The 22,671-nt window shown below is 41.6% G+C and overlaps 1 protein-coding gene across 8 annotated transcripts; it reads right to left on the bottom strand.

Moving 5' to 3' along the window:
* Positions 1-461: 461 nt before the first annotated feature.
* On the bottom strand, positions 462-16,566 carry LOC126079181 (tripartite motif-containing protein 6-like). Of its 8 annotated transcripts, none has more exons than XM_049890097.1 (9): positions 16,494-16,560; positions 12,979-13,004; positions 8,651-9,126; positions 8,054-8,149; positions 7,218-7,448; positions 4,198-4,220; positions 2,761-2,861; positions 2,457-2,483; positions 462-2,225 (listed from the first exon to the last, which is right to left on the bottom strand). In XM_049890097.1, exons 3-9 carry the CDS (start codon positions 9,071-9,073, stop codon positions 1,660-1,662), a joined length of 1,467 nt encoding a protein of 488 aa, XP_049746054.1. In that variant the 5' UTR covers positions 9,074-9,126; positions 12,979-13,004; positions 16,494-16,560; the 3' UTR covers positions 462-1,659. The 8 variants fall into 8 exon arrangements, with proteins under 8 accessions (XP_049746054.1, XP_049746057.1, XP_049746055.1 ...); XM_049890100.1 differs by having other exon boundaries at positions 8,651-10,682; positions 16,494-16,523; XM_049890098.1 differs by lacking the exon at positions 16,494-16,560 and adding an exon at positions 15,803-15,818.
* Positions 16,567-22,671: the final 6,105 nt, after the last annotated feature.

The following is a 22,671-nucleotide window of genomic DNA, read 5'->3' as shown; positions in this document are numbered from 1 at the left end:
CAGCTACCACGGACAGCCAGCCCTGGTCTCCTCCCTGGTGTTCATTTTCAGCCTCCCATCCATCTCATAATTTCTCTTACAGTAAGTACAAAAAAGTACACAGCACCTCACTACCAAAGTCACAGCAGGTCCTTCACTAGCTGTTTATGTTTGGACATAAGAAGGAAAGGGTCTGGGGTGAAGCTGGAAGAAGTTATTCTTTTGCTAAAAGTGTTTAATATGTATTTTATTTTCTCTTTGCCTTTTCCTGCCATCCTGGCTTTGTACTGGACTGATCATTTTTTTCTTTCCCGTTTTTACTTCAATTTATTTGAAAGATATATTTTCTTTTTCTATTTTTCAATAGCTACCCTTAAATTTTTAAGATCCATGCACATTGTAGTGAAGACTGAAATTGGAATTTCTTCAATTTGAATTTAGTTACCAACATTAACAGGATAATGGTTTGTTTTCAGTATTTAATCCTATTTTTTTTTTTATACTTACTCACAAACAGAGCAATTTCTTTGCTCATTACTGCATTTTACATAACCTAAGACATTACAAGAATGCAAAACTACAGGCCAATGTCTTTCATAAACACAGATGAAAAACCACCTAAACAATGTATTAGCAAAAACAACTCCAGTATTATGAATGAAGAATAATAATGATTTATTTCAGGAATTTGTAGTAAATTTAGCCTTTAAAACAGAGCAAGGTACTGAGTCACATTAACAGAATAAAAATGTCACATAATTATCTCAGTAATTACAGAGAAAATATAGGTTGAAATTCAATTTTCCATTCAGCACAAAAAAAAAAAACCTCACAGCAAATTTAGAAGGGAACCTCCTAATTTGATTCCACGCATCAACAATTAAACATATATCAAATGCAGTGCTTAAAAGCAAAATGTTCAAAGGTCCCCCTCCTTCATTTCAAGATCTGTAACTAGTCAAAGGATGCTCACTTTCACCGCTAGGTATATTCTAGTATTGAGTAAATGTTGTTCAAAAAGAAAGGCGTGACAATGCAGAAAAACAGGTCAGAGGGAAGAGACTCAGGTGCAGATGAGCCCCAGGGCAGAGGGTACTTCTCAGAAGTGGTAGTGTCAAGGATTGAACTATGTCCTCAAAAAACATGTGTTATAAATCTTAACCCCTGGTTAACAGTTCAGCTGCTAACCAAAAGGTCAGCAGTTCAAATTCACCAGCTGCTCCTTAGGAACCCTATGGGGCAGTCTTAATCTGTCCTACAGAGTTGCTATGAGTTGGAAGGGACTCTAGGACAATGGGTTATCCTGTGGATGTAATCCCATTTGGGAATAGGGTTTTCTTTGTTATGTTAATGAGGCCATATTAGTGTAGGGTGTGTCCTAAACCAATCACTTTTGAGATATAAAAGTAGATTAGGCACTGAAGCAAGCAAACAGGAACAAGGGAGAAATAGATGCCACGGGGACAGCTCCAAGGAATGCAGAGAATATCAGAGAAACCAAGACAAGGATTTTCCGACAGGGCCAACGGAGAGTGCCCTCCCCTAGAGCCAGTGCCCTGAATTTGGATTTCTAGTCTCCTGAAGGATGAGAAAATAAATTTGTTTGGTAAAGCCACTCACTTGTGGTATTTCTGCTACAGCAGCATTAAGAAACTGAGATGGGTGGGGAGAGCAAAATGTTCAAGAGCGTGGGTAACGCAGGGTCATTGGGACCACACAGTTACAAGGATTAAAATATGGACAAAGGGGAGTCGGAAAGTAATATTTAGAGAATGTATAGATGGGGAAGCCGTGGTTTGTGACATTATAAAAGGAGACAATACCGGCCTCATAGTCTAAGAAAATTCCAACCCGGCGGGGTGGCACAGTCATGAGGAGGAGCAAGGAAGTAGACGAGTCCTCATAGGCTCTATATTCATGCTTATGCTTTAACCCAATCACCCAGTACCCACTTTGAGGTCGATAGCTAGAGCAAACATTCTGATTGTTGGCATACTGGTAGAAAGAGAATGCAGGTACCACTGAATTACTGCACACCCCCAGAATCCAGTCAGTCTTGTTGGTCACATCTACCTCCCAGTAATGTTTTCCTGTGGAGAACTGCTGGGTGCCCAGGATACCACAGTCGTAATGCTCTCTCAGACAGGAAGGCTCAGGCAGCTTAGCACCCACAAATCTCACCTGCCTTCGGTTTTTAGACAGGAGAAGATTTAAATTAGCCGTCTGTGGATTCAGAGTCACATCCACTGTGGGGAAAGGTATAACATTAGTAGAGGTGAACGGTACACAGGTCTTAAGGCACTAGGAGGAAGAAGCACAGTAAGTGATTGGGAGGAACTGTAACTACATGGGGTATCTAGGGGAGGGTTTTAGCAGCTCATACCTGAGAGTGTGTGTGGCAGGGGATTTGTCTGGGGAAGGGCATGTGAAAGGGAATCAGAACATGTCAGCGCAAAGAGGCCATGGTTTCTACTTACCCCAGCAGCTTTGGAGATCTGTCAGCTCTGTAATGAGAAAAAGTCATCAATGATAGAACCCAAGGTCTCAGGACTAATAATATTTCCCAGCTCACCAGATGGTGGGGTATGGCAGGAATTCTGTGAGGATGTAAACCAGCCTTTTCATTTCACCTTAATTATAAACCACACCTTCTTCCGCACACTAGGTTTCTCCCTCTTCTCCACTATTCCCATGTATTAACCAAACGAAACCTTCAATCCTATTTGTTTCTTAAAACTACGGTAATCCCACATCCAAACTCTTTCTCCAGACCCTCCTCACCTCTAAAGACTCGCAGCATCTTTTTCAGATCTGGGGCTCGAAATTCACTTCTCAGCTTGGTAGGAAGAGCTTTTGGCTTCTTCAAGGTCCATAACTCATTCCTAGGGATGACAGGCATTATGAACCTCCACACTGTTAACCCTGGATCCCTCCAACACCTCTCCCTCACCTCCCAGGCCCATTGGTGAACCACAGTATGCTTTCCTGAAGAAACTAAGTATCACTGTGCAAAGAGCTCTAGCTTTGGAATCAAACACCAGAACCTGAAACAAACTTCTCACCACCTGTGTAAACTTTTCCAAGACTTTAAACTCTCAAGGTCTGCTTTTATTTTTCTCTCTTTTTGTAAATTACAGTGATTTTCCCTTCTCTCTCTACATTCTAGAGATTGTATGAAATTAAATAAAATACTGGCTAGGGAAGCCCTTGCTATTTCTATAAAAGATTTAAAATGTCAGTGCCATTTTGAAGGGCCCAATGTGAGGGGCTAGAGCTATCTGAGTGCACAGGCAGAAGCCCAGGAAACGGTTGCTCTGGCTTTGGAACTATCAGGTGAAGGGGTCTCTACTGAAAAGTCTGTGGGCTTAGGCCCTAGAGTCTCCCAGAGGCTAAAGGGGTAAGGCCTTCAGAACAGCATCTTAGGATTTACTAATACTAACTCTGTGAATGTTATACCAACTGGAGACAGGAGACGTCTTTTCCTCCAACCTGAGAATGAAGACTTCAGAGGGACAACAGGCTCTGGGTTTTATGCGTCTGTGAGGAACCTGAAGATGCCAGATGGGTAAGCGGGCAACTATAGATATCACCTTGCCTTTATGAAATTCTAGAGTATGTGATGGAGAATATATATTTGTTTCAGGGCCAAGGCCACTCTTCTTGATACCACAGACTATGTTTTTACCGGAATTGAGAAAAATGGTAATCTGAGGAGAACAAGATAGCAAGGTCTGGACTGTTCTAAAGCCAGGGGAGAAAGGCAAGTTTAAGGCAGCTGTCCCAAGAGCTGATTCTCAGAACTTAGGAAACAATTCAGACAGGAATCTCCTTCTGATAAAATACACACATAAAGAAAATCTCTGTATATTGTGAGGTAGCTATAAGCTACTAGAATCAGAGCAGGAAACCATTATAAAGGTTTGTGGAAAAGGAGTCATGTGATAGGGAACTAGGGAAATCACTGAATGACACCTTTATTCTTAATGTCACTATTGCCCTCAATTTATGACCTCCCACTACCCAAACTCTCCTACCATAGAAGTCCTTATTTTTTGAGACCCTAAAATTCTCACATGATGAGTAATTCAAAACATGCCTATTCCAAATCTTCCCTGCCATGTGATATTTTTTTTTTCCCTACTGACCACAAGATACAATTCTATGGGTGCAGGAATCTCTTGATAATACAAGGGAGGCACTCTGTTCTCCTACACATACCTTTCCATGACATCATTCACATCCTAGGAAGGAAAGAGATAGGTAAAATCAAGAAATAATACACTTTTCCCCTCTAATAAAGCCTCACCCATGTTCCTCATTCCATTCTCACCACCCCACGGTATGATGGGAATAAAGATGGTCTCAATGTGGAGGCAACACAATAGAGATAAGAACTCAGGGCAGACTCTCCCTGAGAATTCACGTGGGACGTCGAGAAAAACTGAATTCCTTCATTGTACCGTTATTTTTTACAACTCGTGTGTGTGGGCAAGCATGCGTGTATAATGTTACGTATGTATATAATCCACTATTTGCTGGACATGAACATGGTGCCTAGCCCTGGAGAATCTCAGGTGATTAAGCCATAATTTCTATCCTTGAGACTCTTACATTCTGGCTGCCAAGGATATAAGCTGTTATTCTGCACTGTCGAGTCAATTCCGACTTATAGAGATACCATAGGACCAGGCAGAACTGCCCCATAGGGTTCCCTAGGCTGTGTTTATGGGAGCAGATTACCAGCTGTTTTTCCATGGGGAGGAACTGGTGGGTTTAAACCATTGACCATTTGGTTAGCAGCCAAGCACTTAACCATTGCACCATCCGGGCTCCTTAGGAACAAGCTAACGGGCCTTAAATATGGATGTTCCTCAAACCTCACCTCCTTTAACATCCTACTTTGCCTTTGCTGACTTTATTGATTCCCTTGATTTCAATACACAGGTGTTGATGATCCCCAAATCTGTACTTCTGCTCAGAGCTACTTCTTTTATGATCCAGATTAATATATTCTCCAGCAAATGTACCACCAAACCCAAAACCTATTGCTGTCGAGCTGATTTCAACTCATGGTGACCCTACAGGACAGAGTAGAACTGTTCCACAAGGTTTCCAAGGTTGTAAATCTTTGCAGAAGCAGACTGCCACTCCTTTCTCCCGCAGAGTGGCTGGTGGGTTGGAAGTGCTGACCTTTTGGTCAGCACCCAAGTGCTTAACCACTGTATCACCACCAGAACCACCAATTCAAGATGTTTAAAATAAAACTTACTACTCCTGCAACCATACTATCTCTTTTCTTATCCTCCAAACTCCTGAATGATACTGGCATCCACTTGGTTGCCAAATTTAGCAAAGTACCATCCTAAAAACTACCATATGTACATCCTGACACCCACCCCATCTTTGACCAGGCCAGTCCATTTCATACACTTAACTTCTTTTAGCCTTCTGCTGTTTACCTTCGTCACTGCCACTGCCTGTCTCATTTGTTGGAGTAGAATTGCCCAATTGTTCCTTGTCTGGTCTCCCTAATTTCTGCTCTATGCAACTCAATGATCCTGAAGAAACAGCCAACAGTTTGGTCTACATAATATAGGAATAACTATTTTCTCCACATCAAGGTCACATTTGGTTACATTTGACAGAAAAATAATTCAAGCTACTTTGGACATGGAAAGCAGTAGAAGTGATGGATATGTTAACTCACATAGATAAAATGTCCAGTATTATATCACTCTTAAGGCATGTACCACTTCAAGGTTATTTCTTTTATGTTGACTTTATTCTCAGAGTTCATATTGTGAACCTTGAAAGCTCCAGGCTTATATTTGGCAATCAAATATTCATGATCAATAATGTCACTTACCCAGATATGGAAAAAAGAAGGAAGAATATGTAATGGGAGAGTTATGGAAAGACTGTGAGATAACACGCAAGCTGTTTCACATTGGACAGCCATACTAATGTGTGTGGGAGTCTAGTCAGGTGCCTTGACTGGCTATATAAACTGATGATGTCTTTGTATTTAAGAAGTAATTTTTACAGTTTGAAGAGAGGTTGTGGAGGAACTAGAACAAGGGGATGAAGGACAAAGACTTAGGGCAAACTAACACCAAAAATGAAGACCAAGGGCAAGAAGAATAAGATTAAAATGTGACACAGAAAGTAGAGAATGAGGAAAAGCTCCAAAAGGTGAAAGTAACTACCTCAAACTCTGATACTAGGGCCCAAGAACAAGCAATGCTTATCCCAGCAGTAAAGAGTGAGAAGAAAGCAGAAGGTAAACAGAAAATAAGGAACAGAAATAGTCTGAAGGCTCCAGAATGTCACAAGGTACTTCATGCCTTCATTTCAGTCACACTATTCACTCTATGTAGAAAAAGCCGCTTGATTTTCAACCTTAGTTCAAAAACTCCTCCATCAAAGATTTCTAGTCTTAACTCCTTGCCTCCTTTCCACCTACACACAGACCACAGCCCTAGTCTTCTTCATGCCCCAAAAGACCTGTTCAGACTTCTACTATTACATGTTAAATGATTTTGCCTCAGAGAAGAGTGAAAGCAAAGAGGAGATGGAAGTACATAATCACTAAGAAAAATAAATAAACTTCTAAGAACTGGAGTCTAGCACCTGTTTACCTGTAACTGAGCTGGGTGAGAAGGTACCTGACAAATCACCAACAGCATCAGAGATAAACAGTGCCAATAAAGCAGTGGCTTTTAAAAGAGGGTGGAAGGGGTTGTGTAATATGTTACCCCCAGGAGACATGTGGCAATATCTGGAGGGATTTTTGGTTGACACGATGAAGACAGTGCTACTGGCTTTTAGTGGGTAGAGGCCAGGGACACTGACACACATCTTACTTACAATGTACAGAAGAGCTCCTCACAAAAAAATAATTCTCTGGCCCCAAATGTCAATAGCGGCAAAGCTGAGAAACCCTGCTATAGAATATCATTCGATACGATAAATCTTCTCCATGGTATCAAATAAACTTTTGGACCACTTTTAATAAGTAAAAAAAATAAAAATGTGATGTTCCTTTAGCATTGGGGCTTTTAATTACTTATGCTTTACTCTATGATCTCTACAAAATTTGATATGGAAAAGGTATGGCAGGGACAAAGTCAACCTCTTTTCACACCCCCAAAGGGTGTCAGTCACATGTTTTAGAAGGGAAGGAAAGTTGTTTCTCTTTTCCTTAACTCTCAGGTTAGAGGCCAGTTCTTGACTCCTACCTGCAGCAGCTCCATCGCTGACCCCTGACACCGATGTTCCAGGTCTGAGATGAGCTTTCTCAGTGACTGACTCTGCTGAACCAGCTCATCCTCAGCCTTTTCTATAATACTCAATCCCTTCTTCTCTTCCCTCTCCAGCTTTTTGAGTTCCCGCTGCTCCTCTTTGTCCAGAATGCTTCTCATCTGATTAAACCGTGCCTGGATCCTCTGTCTCTCTGGTTCCATCTGACTCTTCAAGAACAGAAAAGAGAAAGCGGCTGAGGGTCTCCTTTACAGAGAGGCTATTAGGCCTCAGTGGGAGAGGAGGAATAAATGGGAGAATAAGGCCTACAGAAACTGTTTCTCCCTCCAGCTCTTCCCAGACCATTAGACCCAGGCTGCCTTGTCCAGGCCTCCTTGATACAGATTAATTACTAGGTGAAGTTTAGATTACAGGGAGTCTTCGTAGCTCCTCATGCCCCTGCAACAGTCTCCCCTTCCAATTTTGAGTCTTGAGGTAGGAAGTATTGGCCTGTGCCTAACCAGTGTTTTCCAGGAGGACTCAGAGCCTGAAATTGTAAAACAAGGTCCCTACCCATGTTTTCTCTCCTATGTGATTGTCTCCAAAAGCCTGAGATCACTTCTGATATGTTCACTATTGAACTATTCTTTCCCTCCTCCTGCATCATGGGCAATGCCCTTATTTGGAAAAGCTATAGTGGAGGACTAGACGAAAGGATGCTTTTCTAGCCCAACATTAGGGAATAGATGGGATCAGGGCTCCTCTTGCCCTCAGCTCCCACGACCTGCTCAGATTCCCATCCCAGACACCCTCCCTCAGAAAGAATTCCTCCTGCCTTCCAGCATGACTTCTTCTTTCTGACAACAGCTGTTAGCTTCTCAACTTCCTGCTGCTCTTTCTTCAGCTTCTTCAAAGACTCCTGGAACATCTCCTAGAAGGAACACATCAGGTCAAGCAGGGCCAAACTTTGTTATTATCTCAGTGCCTAGACATGGAATGAATGGAGTAGAGATTATGCTGACCTCAGAAGAAGGCTGTCCTGTCCTGGGATGAAAAACTGAGGTCATCATATCTTTTGTATACAGGGGATGGAAACCAATGAGAATTGGCCGATTCTCTTTCCTCCCAGGGGAAGAACCTGATTCCAAAGAACATTACGTTCCTTACTCTCATTGTCAACACATCCCTCACACCCAATCCACCACGCCCTCCTCCTTCCGTCCCCAGCGGCCCCCTCTGGTCAAAAAGCCATGCGGTGCTGATCTTGAACAGCAAGTAAGAAAGTCTCTACTCTTGGTCAAGAGGGCATTTCCTAGGTTCATCCTCTAGGCAAATGGGAGGTACAAAGATACTAGATTAGAGCAGGATGAAAAGTCAAAATATCTTGCCAAAGACTCTATTCTTCCTATCTCCCTCCATCCTGGTCTCTCACCTGGTACTCCTGGGCAACCTCCTCCACGAGGAACGTCTGGTGATCACGGTGCTCCAGAGACCGCTCACAAAGCCAGCAAATGATCTTCCCATCCTCCTTACAGAAAAGCTGCAGTTTCTCTCCGTGGTCTGTACACAGAATTACCTTCAGCTGCTTCTCAGGGCCCAACACTGCCTCCCTGAGTCTCTCCACTATGTTGGCCAGGTGCCGATTAGGCCGGAGGTTCCCAGGCTGGTAGCTGGTCCGGCACACAGGACAGCTGCTTCCCCCTTCTTGGCTGATCTCTGATTGCTTGCTGTTCCCTGTGATGCAGGCTTGGCAGAAGCTGTGCCCACAGTCTAGGCTCATGGGTTCCGTCAAGAGCTCCAGGCAGATGGGGCAGGTCACTTCATCTCGTATGTCCACTAGTACTGCTGAAGTCATTGTAGTTACTTTCCTGCCTCCTGCCTGTCCTACCCTGACTTCAGAGGTGCTTCCTGCTTACAGAATCCAGGATAGAGGGACAGAGAGAAAAGAAACAGGGAGAAAAAAAGGATGGCTGACTGTCCAAGAAAAAAAAAATCAGACATCTGAGGTAACAAGGACTTCTCATCATAATTTTAAATGCTCTATTCCAACTCATATTAGATACCAAGTTCCACTCTTAGTAGAGCAATGGTTATTTTCTTTTACTACTACTGGATGGAGGGACAAACTAAGCCTCTGGGGAATAAGAGCCTTGTGTAAGCCAGCATCTGTCCAATCTTTTATTATTCTAACCAAACACATTCACAATGGTAAAAGCATTGTAAAAGCACAATGTAAAAACCAAACACACTGCTACCTCAGGGCTTTTACCTGCTATTCCTTCTGCAACGAAGACCCTTCATCCTGACATCTGCCAGCGTCACTCTTTTACTTCATTCAACTCTCTTCTTACATGTTACCTTATTTCAAGGGCTTGCTCTGTCTAGCCTATCTACAGCACAGCCACACACACCATCATTCTAGATACAATTACCCATTTTTTTCTTATCGCCACCTAATAAATCCTTAGTCATCTGAATCCTCCCACTAGAATGGAAGTTCCATGAAATCAGACACTCTTTTTGTTTACTGCTGTATTCTTAGCACCTAGAATGGCATCTGGCACACAGCTTAGCAACTTTTAATGAATAAGTAATGCTAGTTATCTTCTCATTCCTCCACAGATGATTAGATAGTTTTCTTAGAAGCTTTTTCCTTTCTCTACCATCACACTGTCATTGCTGTCTAATAACCTATCTCTAAATCCAAAGGTATGATTTACTGTGAGGATAATTTCACCTAACACTCCTGTTCCACAGAGCCCTCCACTCACCTTCCCAGAAAACCCCAAAGCAACAATGGCCAAAATAAGGAAAGGTGATATTTTCACAGCTAACACTTTTATAAACAGTAGTGATTTAGCAATCACTTTCTCCTGCTTTCCTTACTCCTCATAGGAAAGTCTGAATAAGGAAGAGAATTCTCGATCCCTTGATAATGAGAGCACTCAATGATTAATAAGATCACACATCTTTTAAGATGTAAAGCCAGCACTGAACCTAATGTTTCCAGAGTCCTGGCTCAGAGCTCTGTGCTCGACCTCAAAACTTTAAACAGATATTTAAAAACCACCACCCTGAGTCAACTCCATCTCATAGCAACCCTTCCTACGTGTGCCAGAGTAGAAGAACTGTGCTCCACAGGGTTTTCGATGGCTGATTTTCTAGAAGTAGATCGTCAGGCCTTTCTTCCAAGGTGCTTCTGGGTGGAATCAAATCTCTAACCTGGTTAGCAGCCCAAGTGTGTTCACTGTTTGCACCACTATACCTATCTAATTCATTCTGACTCACAGTGAACCCACAGAACGGAGTAGAACTGCCCCATAAGGCTTCGAAGTCTGTAAATCTTTAACGAAGCAGATTGCCACATCTTTCTCCCCTGGAGCAGCTGGTGGGTTCAAACCACTGGCCTTTCGGTTAGCAGAAGAGTGCTTAACTACTGCACCACCAGGGCTCCTTTTGTACTGCTAGAAACAAAAATACCAAACCTGTTGCAGTCGAGTGAATTCTGATTCATAGTGACCTTACTGCCCGTTGCTGTCGAGTCGAATCCGACTCACATGCCCCATAGGGTTTCCAAGAAGCACCTGGTGGATTCAAACTGCCGACCTTTTGGTTAGCAGCCATAGCTCTTAACCACTATGCCACCAGGGTTTCTAGCAACCCTACTAAGGACTCCTAAATTACATCGCTGTCATCTTAAATCACATCAAGAATACGCTATAATTTTTTTTTTTTTTTTTTTTAACTGTTGCCAGCATTGAATCATATCACCATTTCATGGAAAGCCATTTGCTCTACTTCCCTACCTGGAGTCATGTTTGGGCCACCAAGGAAGCGTCATCTCACAAAAGTGCTGCTAGCCCTGCTTCCAGTTTCATGACCCTCTTACACAGTACAGGCCACAGGGCAGCCAAGAGGAGGTTAAATTCCATAATTTTTCTTTTGTTCGTCCCCCAGCAAAGGGAGACAGATGTATACTAATGTGTAACATGGTCAGTGTGGGCATGTATAGTTTAAGACCACCGGGCTCTGTAATTTGTATCAATTTTCCCCAACTTGAGGGCCTGTCAGGGTAAGAAACATCAAATTCCCTGCCAGTAACAATACTCTTATCAGAGAAAAAGACCTGAGGTGTTACGGACAAAGGAAAAACAGATCTGTGGGACATAAGCACAGTTGAGCAGGGTAGCTATGGGGCATTGTTAGCGGATCCAGTGAGTGGACGCTGTGACCTCAGTGCTGCCATCTACTGCTCCCTGATGCTTTTGCAGGTCCTGGATCAGTTCATCAACTTAGTAACAGAACCAAAAAAAAAAAAAAAACCCATCGCCCTTGAGTGGGTTCTGCCTCATAGTGACCCTACTGGACAGAACAGAACAGAACTGCCCCATAGGGTTTCCAAGAAGTGGCTGGTGGATTCAAACTGCTGACTTTTTGGTTGGCAGTCAAGCTCTTAACTACTGCACCACAAGGCCTCCAATGGAACCATGAACAGCAAACACTTATTGAAAGCTCATTATGTAAAGGAAAACAATTTAATTATTCTGCAAGTAATAACTCAGTAATTTCTTATAACAACACTATGAGTGTCCCTTAGACCTCATTTCACAGTTGTATAAACTGAGGCCTGGAGAGGTTACACAGTCCAAATGGTGAAGCTAGTATCTGAATACAGACACTCAGTAACAGAGCTGGAGCTCTTATTATTTCTTTACATTCCTTTTCTCAATAAAGGGTAGAGAATATGCTGCTGTTGTTAGTTGCTTTCGAGTCAATTCTTACTCATGGCGACCCTACAGGACAGAGCAGAACTGCCCCATAAGGTTTCCAAGGACAGGCAGGTAGATTCAAACTGCCAACCTTCGGATTAGCAGCCGAACGCTGCTACGAGGGCTCCAACCTAACAAAGAAGATGAGCAATTGAGTTTATAATGGAATTAAATTTATAGCTTATTGCTGAATTTATAGTTGGACTTGATATTGGCACTGGAGTATCACAATAGAAACATGTTATTTTATGAAACTGCTAATATTAAAAAATTTTTCAATGGTATTATACTTACTATTATAATTCAAGGCCCATTCCATCTCCCTCCCCCCCCCCCACACACACTCGCTTCAGGCATATATACCAAAAAAAAACAACCTGCTGCCGTGGAGTCGATTCCGACTCATAGCGACCCTATAGGACAGAGCAGAACTGCCCCATAGAGTTTCCAAGGAGCACCTGGTGGATTGGAACTGCCGGCCTCTTGGTTAGTAGCCGTAGCACTTAACCACTATGCCACCAGGGTTTCCGTCAGGCAAATATACGCTTTATATAATTCTCTCTGGGGAAGGGTTTCTGCCGTAAAAATGACATGCAGTAACAGGAAAGAACTCAAAAGACCATTAATTGATAGACAGATGTGGCATAAGGATACAATGGCATATTACCAAACAATAAAAAGGAACTACTGATACATGCAACAGGATAAATCTCAAAAGCACTATGCTAGGCAAAAGAAGCCAAACACAAAAGACATCTTACTGTATGATTCCATTCATACACAATTCTAGAAAAGGCAAAAGTATAGTATTGGAAAGAAGATCAGTAGATGCCTGGGCCCAGGAGAATGAAGGAAGGATAAACTGCAAACAGGCAAAAGGAAATTTCATGGATTGGTGGAAATGCTCTCTATATATCATGATGGTGCTAGCAGTTCACAACTGTATATATACATTTGTCACAGAATTGTATGCTTGAAACTGATAACTTACGCGACACGAATCATACCCCAGTAGAGCTGACAAAAAAAAAAAAAAGAAACACAACGAAAAGAATCTGGAGGATTGGTATTCTGAGCTTCTAAGCATAAATTAGAATTTGTGCTGCCAAACACGGTAGCCACATGTGACTACTATGCACTTGAAATGCAGTTAGTCCAAACTGAGATGTTCTATAGTATAAAATATGGTCACTACGAGCCAGAATCGACTCGATGGCAACAGGTTATAAAATACACACTGAATTTAAAAGATTTAATAAAAAATGAATGTGAAATATATCATTAACGAGTTTTATATTACATGTTGTAATATTCTGGATAAAAATTTTTTTTTTTAATATACTGGGTTAAATAAAATATACCAAAGCTTATTTCACCCATTTCACTTTTTAATGTGGCTAGTAGAAAATTTAAAATTAAATACGTTACTCCCATTATATTTCTCTATTTCTTTTCCATCTAAGGTGCAACTTTAGATATTCAAGACAGACACAGACGCTTGAAGGAAAAAAAATGATGGCACAGTGGTGAAGAGCTTGGCTGCTAACCAAAAGATCAGCAGTTCCAATCCACCAGTCGCTCCTTGGAAACGCTATGGGGCAGTTATACTCTGTCCAATAGGGTTGTTATGAGTCAGAATCGACTGGATGGTAATGGGTTTGGTTTGGTATCTTTCAAAGCCTAGAAAACTCTACGGGGCAACTCTACTCTGTAACACATGGGGTCGCTATGAGTTGGAATTGACTTGATAGTACCCAACAGCATCCTTTGTCAAAAGGCATAAAGGTGAGAATAGGGGGAAAAAAATTGTGGAGGGGAGCAATACAGTTAACATCAAACCAAAAAACCAAACCCACTGCCGTCGAGTCGATTTCGACTCATAGCGACCCTATAGGACAGAGCAGAACTGCCCCATAGAGTTTCCAAAGAGCGCCTGGCGGATTTGAACTGCCAACCTCTTGGTTAGCAGCCACAGGACTTAACCGCTACGCCACCAGGGTTTCCAAGGTTAACTTAAAGCCCCAAAACTAAACCCGTTGCTGTCTAGTTGATTCCAACTCATAATGGCCCTATAGGACAGAGTAGAACTGCCCCATAGAGCTTGCAAGGAGCACCTGGTAGACTCAAAATGCCAACCTTTTGGTTAGCAGCTATAACTCGAAGTTTAGTTTTTTGTTTTTGTTTTAATTATGAGACTCATAAGTAGGTTAACATGTGAGTCTCAAAATAAAACTAAACTTCATGCAACCCTTGGCTACACACAAGCAGGCATTCTACCATTCAAAGTTGCTGAGAACAGCCCAGAGCTGCCTCACTTTGTGAGGAATGCACAAACCTGAAAGCCTGAGATTCTGGAGCTATGTGGATCAAATTAGCAAATGTAAAAGACAAAAATCAAGACCAGGTCACCAAACCAAACCAGGTAAAAAAAAAAAAAAAAATTTTTTTTTTTTTTTTTTTTTTTGACCAGTTAAATCAGGAGCAGATGATTGGAAAAGGCCACAGGGTCTGCTAACTAGTAGTACTGGGGTCTCCTGGAGTTTTTTATGTAGAACCTCGGCCTCACTCAAGCCCAGCTTCAGAATCAGCACTTTACAACATCCCCAGGTGATTTGCAAGCAGTGAAGGTTTCCCAAGCACTGCCACTGAAAAGAGGGCCCTTCCCCAGGTAGATACAATACAGAATGCAAACTAGAAAGGAGTAGGAAGGGCAGAAGGGACTGATAATTTAGATCTGAAGTATCCCTTACAACGAAGTTCACAATGAAGATATCAAAATGGCTTTCAGAATAAAAGTCTGGGGCTGAGCAGGGAGGTCCAGCCAGAGGGCTAGGGTGAGTTAGAAAAGAGAAGGGCAGGGCTACCCTGGAAGCCGGAGTTGGGAGCCCTTATGAAAGTGGAGTAAAACCTGAACAGATAGCAAATACATTCTTCAGTTGGACTTTTTTGTGCTTTGGAAAGAACATTATTTTATGACCTCTGTGTAGGGTAACAGGACAGCTGCTGTGTGTGTAGGATTAGATTCCACTTTTACCTATTGTCTGGAATTGACAATCTAACGTGTGGGAACTGGATAAACTTTTGATCAAGAACATTATCAATTACAAATCACTTTTTAAACTTCAAAGAATCTCTCCCCCATGCATTTTGGAAACTTATAATTAGTAATTATTAAAACACTGTCCTACAGATTTCCTTCTCCCTGAATCGGTGTTAGATAATCTACCAACTGAGTTTCTTAAGGATAGACTATAAAATTCTTAATTGTTTTCTGAAGTTTTGATATTCCACTTGTAATGCCTATTCTTTTTTTAATTGTTAATTTTAGATGTTAAAGAAGTAATTGCATTCTCCTTTATCATGATGTATTTTAACATATTGTATTCCCTACCATATTCTTTCAAAACTGTTTTGATTGGATATTTTTTAAAGCTAGGCCTGATGTTCGTCAGTAATAATAACCAACAATTCGAGTGTTTAATATTTGTCAGGCAGTTTTCTACGTGTTTAACTTCTGCTTCATTTAATCCTCTAGGATATAAACACTATCGTCCATTTTATAGATGACGTCAAATTAAAAGGCCCAGGGGGCACAAACACCTTCTAACGGTCAGGACCTGGACACAGCAGTCGGGCTCCAGTCCTCACGTTCCTAGCCACACAATTCTGCTTCTATTGATCAAAATTTAAAAATACAATAAAATGCTGTCCTTATAATCTCATTAAGTTAAATTTCCAGCTAGGAAGAAAAATAAAAATCTCTCATCATTAACTCCGAAGGGGAAAGGACATCGTGTTTTTCACCGTTTTGTCACCTTGGCCAGAAGTTGCAATGCCTGGCGCAGTCACAGAAGTGCAGACGTTTCTCTTGGACAGGCACATCGAGGAAGTGAGAAGCCAGGGAAGCTCCAGAGGTGAGCGGAAGCCGGGAGTCAAGGCTCTTTAGAGTTTTAAATTAATTCTGATGGACAGAGGGCGCCCACTTCCTCCGACTTTTATCAGAACTCTACCCCTGAAAGGCTCGGCCCCCTTCTCTGGGGGACTCCGGCCTTTGGACAGACCGCCCCCCTAGCCTGAGCTGCGAGCCATCCGCTTCTCTCCCAACTCCCTCGGGGAGGGGGCAGGGGCGGGGGATAAACTGTCTTCACTTCCTGAAGCGGAGAGGGTGGAAGTGGGAGGAGGGGTTGCTGCCCTCTGGCTCCACCCCGGACCCAGAGTTTGCCGTAATTCCCTAACGCGAAACGTCCAAGGCTGCCTCTTTTACGTTATTTACCTTCCAGATTCAGGGTCGAAGTGTGGCTAGCATTTATACAACCTATTGCAGCTCCCGAGGTGCGTCTTCTGTGCTCTTTTCCCAAACTTGGGTCAACTCAAAACTGCAGAGATTTCCCTTACTCTTCCTTTACCCGCCAACTCCCCAGCCCGACCTGTACAGTGAGTCAAACTCTCTCATCTAATGGGAACAGCAACTTGGTTTCTGGCTAGAAAATGGGTTTGCTCACTAACCTGGAATCTGTAGCCTGGGTCAGAGCCAGGATCCGCTGCAGCCGCCGCTACCTCCCCCAAAGCTGAAAGACACCGGGTTAAAAAGAGGCGGGGTCGGGGGAGGGGATGCTGCTGATAGGGCCACATGTCCTCACAGCATTAAGTCCTGCAGATTCCAAGGCTGTGGTCACAAGTGCCCCATTAGGCAGAGACAGAGAGACCAAGGCTTTTTTTTTATGAAGATTGCATTGCAGTCTTACCTGATGAACAGCATATTCTGAGGCCTTTAAAAATACCTGAAGGCCAAACATGGCACTTGTAAAGTGCCTTCAGTTTACTTTAGCTTTCCAACATCCTATCAGTGTTTAATAACGCTGATAATACACCTTTTTACCAGTTTTTTGTTTGGTTTGGTTTTTTATCAGTTGCCATAGAGTCCACTCCAACTCATGGCGACCCCATGTGTATCCGAGTAGAACTGTGCTCCATGGGGTTTTCAATGGCTGAATTTTCAGAAGTAGACTGGCAGGCCTTTCTGCTGAGTAGCTTCTGGGTGGACTTGAGCCTCTAACCTTTTGGTGCATGAGCACGTTAGTCATTTGCACCACTGGGACTACTAATACACCTGTATTCCATACTAAGTATGAACTTTCTAAAATTATCTGAATGAAAGGCTACCACAGAATATTTTCCCAAAAGATCATTAAAATTTACCAATTTAAAGTTACAGGTTACATATGTATATGTACATACATATCCATAAATCTTTGCTTTCAGGTCCTGTCAATACCTGATGGCACACTGGCTAAGAGCTCGGCTGCTAACCAAAAGGTTGGCAGTTTGAATCCACCAGCCACTCCTTCGAAACCCTATGGAACAGTTAGCTCTACTGACTATGAGTTGGAATTGACTCAATGGCAATGGGTTTTACAGAATTTAGGAACTATCCACAGAGTTTCAGAGGTACTGCAATCTGATTGTAAGAGTGCTGCACTTCCTACCCTGAGGATTCTAGATGAGAGTCACAAGGTCTGGAAGGGCGGGTTGGGGGAGAAAGGAATGTTGCAGATAAGACTGGGCCTAGGGATTTAGCAACACAGAGAAAATTGGATTAAGTCCAAAGAGCTTTCAAGGGACAGTCTTCAGGTAACCCTCAACTGAAGGGCACTGGAATCCCACAACAAAGAATGCAGATACGTATACCTTATGTCCCCAGGGTTGAGAAGCCACACAGTTTCTTCAGATCACTTGTTTCAAGGATTCTAGGTACTGCTGCCTGAAGATTGCCCGTCGATGATGCAGCTGGAAGCTTGCTTCTGTTCCACCATGAAACTCTCCTGAATCTCATGACATAATCAAACCGTCAAGTGTGGACACTCCTAAGCCCCCTGAGATCTGAGGAGGTATGATTGACACCCAGAAGATCAGAGGTGACAGGGAAGGGAAGACCCAACCCAAGATCAGGCTACTGAGAGCGAGGGCTGAAGGACCAAAAGAAGAATTTGGGAAGAGATAGTTTCACCAAAAGTCTGCTAAGACTGAAACAGATACCTTCCTTCAGTTGTTTTATTCAAATCACAATTGATGTGAACCTAGATATACAAATAAAGTTTTGTTTTTTTTTTTAAGTCTTTCATTGAGAAAATTAGCATAAACGAAGAATAGAAGATGGGCATCAGTAACTGTCACATCCAGAAGCTCAAAAAAAGATTTTCAGCTACAATCTTTTGCTATTTGTTTTAGGGCTAAAGTTTAAAGTAATAAGGGAATCAAGGGTTCTGAGGTTTGGAAAAATGTGAGTGAGATCGGGAAGGGAAGAAATTTTTCTTGCTTTTTCTTTTTAATGTCCTTTCAATCCCAATTCTTTTAAAAATCTGACAAATTAATTATTTTTATTTTTTATTGTGCTTTAGGTGAAAGTTTACATCTCAGGTTAATTTCTCATACAAAAATTTATACACATATTGTTATGTAACACTAGTTGTAATTTCCGCAAATCGAAATTTTAACGTGTCATTCGTTTGGGCATGTGCAGGGATAGCGGAGAATATCTCTCCAGGGCCTTGGAAGAATGGTAGGGACTGAGTGAAAAGAAATGTTTCAAACACCTAGCTATTTCTTCTGTAAGATATGTCACACTCTTTTCAAACCCTCCTTACTCAGTCTCCCACCCAGGGACTCAAAATGTAAGGCAAGGCCCCACACCTTGTTACATGAAAAATTGCAGATAAGAACTTACTAGCTTTAATTCCAGATAAGAACTTACTAGCTTTGTGGAGATGGTGACAGAAATTTTACTTTCTACTTTTTTATTTAATTCTTTACTAATAAAACCAAAACTAAATCAAACCAAACGTATTGCTGTCGAGTCGATTCCAACTCAGAGCGACCCTTATAGGACAGAGCAGAACTGCCCCTTAGAGTTTCCAAAGAGCACCTGGTGGATTTGAACTGCTGACCTTTTGGCTAGCAGCTGTAGAACTTAACCACTACACCACCAGGATTTCCTCTTTGCTAATAGAATGTGTGGATGGCAGCAGGTTGTAGGTTTTTGTTTTTTTTTTTTTGGTAATAAGTATGTGTTAATTTTATATTTAAAATTATAATAAAATAGAGGAAAGTTTTTGCCTTGAAATCAAGTGGACTATTGTAACGATATGGTCCCTAGTGTGAAAGAGCACTCAAAACTGAGGCACTTGACATAACTAAAATGGCTGACACAGGTCTGGATTGCACTTCATTTTGTACTAGGTACCTGCTTCTGCTTTTTAGAGTGCCTGACCTATGACCACACTTTTGACCAAGATAACTTCTTCTGCAACATTCTGAGGTGGCCCACCCCGAATGTAATAGGAACAGAAGGAACCACCTCTGGAACACAGTAAACTTATGGCTAAGGTGGCACAGCAGTTAAGAGCTAGGGCTGCTAACCAAGAATTCAGCAGTTCGAATCCACCACCTGCTTCTTAGAAACCCCACGGGACAGTTCTACCTGTAGGGCCGCAGTGAGTTGGATTCAACTCTTTGACAGTGGGTTTGTTTTATTTAAGGTTGAGCACCCCAACCTATAGAAATTATTAATAAATGAGTCTTACAAAGCATGTTGAATGTCAACCAGTCAAACATGCCCCTTGTACTCTTTCCCCACCCTGTACAAAGTTCTAATAAAAGATGTACACTTACGGTCCCTCATCAGAACTCTGTTTTGAACTTTCATTTTGGTTCTTCTCAATTTGCAAATCTTTGAATCTGAATAAAACTTTTTTTTTTTTTTACTTTTACAGGAACTCTGTTTCACTTTTGACACTAAGTAGTGCAAACCATGCTGACTACTAACTTAAAGGTTTGCCATTGAAACCCAACGAGCAGTACTGCAGAAGAAAGGCCTGGTGATCTACTTCCATTAAGATTACAGCCAAGAAAACCCTATGGAGCAGTTCTACTCTGTAATACATAGGGTTGGTATGAGTCAGAATCAACACCTTGGTAATGGGCTTGTTTTTTTTTGCTAATGATGTAAAAAAAAAAAGGGAAAAAAATCTAAATTTATAACTAAGAAGACTAACAGACTTGATTACATAAAAATTTCTGAAGGACAAAATATTTTTAGTATGTTAAAAAACAAACTGGAAAAAATACTGCTACATTCTGTATATTACAAAGGATTAATATGATTTGCATATCAAGTCTTATACTTAATTGGATCAAGAAAACTAAAGAAAAATGGTGAGAGATTTCGAAGAAGACAAAAAATATGGACAATAATCTTGAAAAGATATTTAGACTCATATTTATTTTTAGTTCAAACTAAAACAGCAATGAGATAATGTCAAGAGTGATAATATTCAATTGGTATGACCTAACCAATCTTTGGAAACCCTGGTAGTGTAGTGATTAAGAGCTTAGACTGCTAACCAAAAGGTCATCAGTTGGAATCCATCAGGCGCTCCTTGGAAACCCTATGGGGCAGTTCTACTCTGTCCTATAGGTTCGCTATGAGTCAGATGGAATTGGCTGTATGGCAACAAGTTAACCAATCTTTAGCAACTTGCCAATATCTATCAATATTCTGGAAACCCTGGTGGCGTAGTGATTAAGTGCTATGGCTGCTAACCTAAAGGTCGGCAGTTCAAATCCACCAGGTGCTCCTTGGAAACTCTATGGGGCAGTTCTACTCTGTCCTATAGGGCCACTACGAGTTGGAATTGACTCGATGGCAATGGGTTTGGTTTTCTGGGTTTTTTAGTCAATATTTTTAATATGCATAATCTATGATTTAGGTGTTCGACTTTTCAGCATTTAATTTATATAGTTCTTCCAGACGTGAACACAAATATACCAGACAGTATATTCTAGCCATTTTATAATAGTAAAAAATATGATAGAAACAAAATCTCCATTAATATAATATTTATTTTGTGGAGTCCCTGGGTGGTGAAAATAGTTAATGTGCTTGGCTGCTAACCTAAAGGTTTGAGGTTTGAGCCCACCCAGAGGCTGCAGAGAAGAAAGCACTGGCTATTAACATCCAAACAATCAGTCGTTGAAAACCCTGTGGAGCACAGTTTTATTCTCACACATATAGGGTAGCCATAGTTGGGGTCTAGGGTCTACTGCAACTCATTACTGGTATTTATTTTGTTATCTAGCTAATCTCATTAATAATCAAAAGTACCTCTGAAGTGGTTAATATTATCCCTTTTCACAGAGAAGAAAACTGAGTCTTAAAGAGGTTAAATAGCTTTTCCAGTGGCACACAGCTAGTATGGGGTGAATATGATAACTCTAATTCTAAGCCAAGCCTCTCTGAATCTAAAGCCACTGATTTTAACCTCTGCACTCATCGCAGCACGGCTTCCAGCATTAAGACAGCTCTCTCCTACTCTCAGTTTACCTCAGCTCTCAGGCTGTATCAATCAGGTTGGTTTTATTTCCAGTGACCATGCCTGGTCAGATTTTTAGCCCTTTTGAAGCCCAGCTACCAACCTCAGGTACTACCAACAAGTTTCCTGCCTCTGGCCTCTCATTTCTTTAATTCTTTTGGGCCTTCTTTCCTTCTAACCTTCATATTTCTGTGCCACTAGGTGCTATGGGGCAATACTTTATCTCTCTACTATTCTGGTTTGGAGTGGCCTTTTCAAGTGGTACTATTGATATACTGTAGCTACAGAGATTTGGGGTAGTGGTAGGGGTGGCTAAAGAGGGCAGAGAATAAGGCAGGCACTCACTGAAGATATGCTGGGTTAGTTCCAACGAAGAGAGATTCCGTTTATACAGAGCAGTTTGAATGAACATACCAGGAAAACAGGCGTACGAGTTTGAGGATAATGAAATACCACACTGGTTAGCAGACAGTCAGAGATTTATCAAAGGCCATATAGATAGGATGCTTCACGCATTCAAAAAATTTATTAGAAAGAACCAAATGGCTCTGACACTTAAAGAGTTATCCATCTTATCAAACTAAAAAATGGCCAAGACCAATAGATAGGACTCAAACCTAGAAGGACAGCCTGGAGAGAAATACGCACAAAGGCTCTTAGAGGGTGCCCTTCACACTTACCATACAACTTAAAATTTTGTGGCATAACCACTGGATACATTATCCTTTGGGCCAGCTCCTTTCATGCTCTATTTTATTTTCTTACTAGTCAGGAAGATGAATGGCAAGTCATTTCTTAAATTTTGACCAAACACTATCTTTTATTCCATTGCTTTTCAAATGTACCTGCCCATTGAAATCACTGATATTAATGATGCCTCACTTCCATACCCAGAGATGCTGATTTAGATGGTAGGATATTGTGATCTGGGCATGGAGATTTTTTTAAGCTCCCCTGGTGAGCCTAATGGGCAGCAAAGTTTGAGAAACACTGGATCCTGAGAGAAAGCCCTATTTAGATGGCGGGGTTGGGGTAAGTTATCACATTTTCCCTAATTAGTTTTTCTTGAGGTAGTGAGGAAATCAGAAGCCATTAGACTAATATGTGAAAGAGAGTGGGGTGGTATTGTCATAAGGGAAAAAATCAGAAGCTATTGTTTTGTTTTCTCCCCAAGAGGGGGGTTTAAGTAGAGTATGTATTTAAATAATTTGTGACATGGGTGAGAATAACATCAGAAGAACTGGAAGATGTACACATGAGGAGGGGGTGACTACAGAACCATTGTTAAGTATAGAAAGGGATTAAGTTGGGAGTAT

The sequence above is a fragment of the Elephas maximus genome, chromosome 7 (assembly GCF_024166365.1).
Source record: "Elephas maximus indicus isolate mEleMax1 chromosome 7, mEleMax1 primary haplotype, whole genome shotgun sequence".
NCBI classification, from domain to species: domain Eukaryota; kingdom Metazoa; phylum Chordata; class Mammalia; order Proboscidea; family Elephantidae; genus Elephas; species Elephas maximus.
This window is presented reverse-complemented; position numbering and strand designations above follow the sequence as displayed.

What these genes read in the sequence shown, in the direction of transcription:
- LOC126079181 (XM_049890096.1), bottom strand. Translation starts at nt 15,869, where the DNA reads ATGTGCCTGTCCAAGAGAAACGTCTGCACTTCTGTGACTGCGCCAGGC. An exon ending in GTGAATGATGTCATGGAAAG is followed by an intron (nt 2,862 to 4,197) that starts GTATGTGTAGGA and finishes TGTCATCCCTAG; the next exon opens with GAATGAGTTATGGACCTTGA. An exon ending in GATGCTGCGAGTCTTTAGAG is followed by an intron (nt 2,484 to 2,760) that starts GTGAGGAGGGTC and finishes TTCTCATTACAG; the next exon opens with AGCTGACAGATCTCCAAAGC.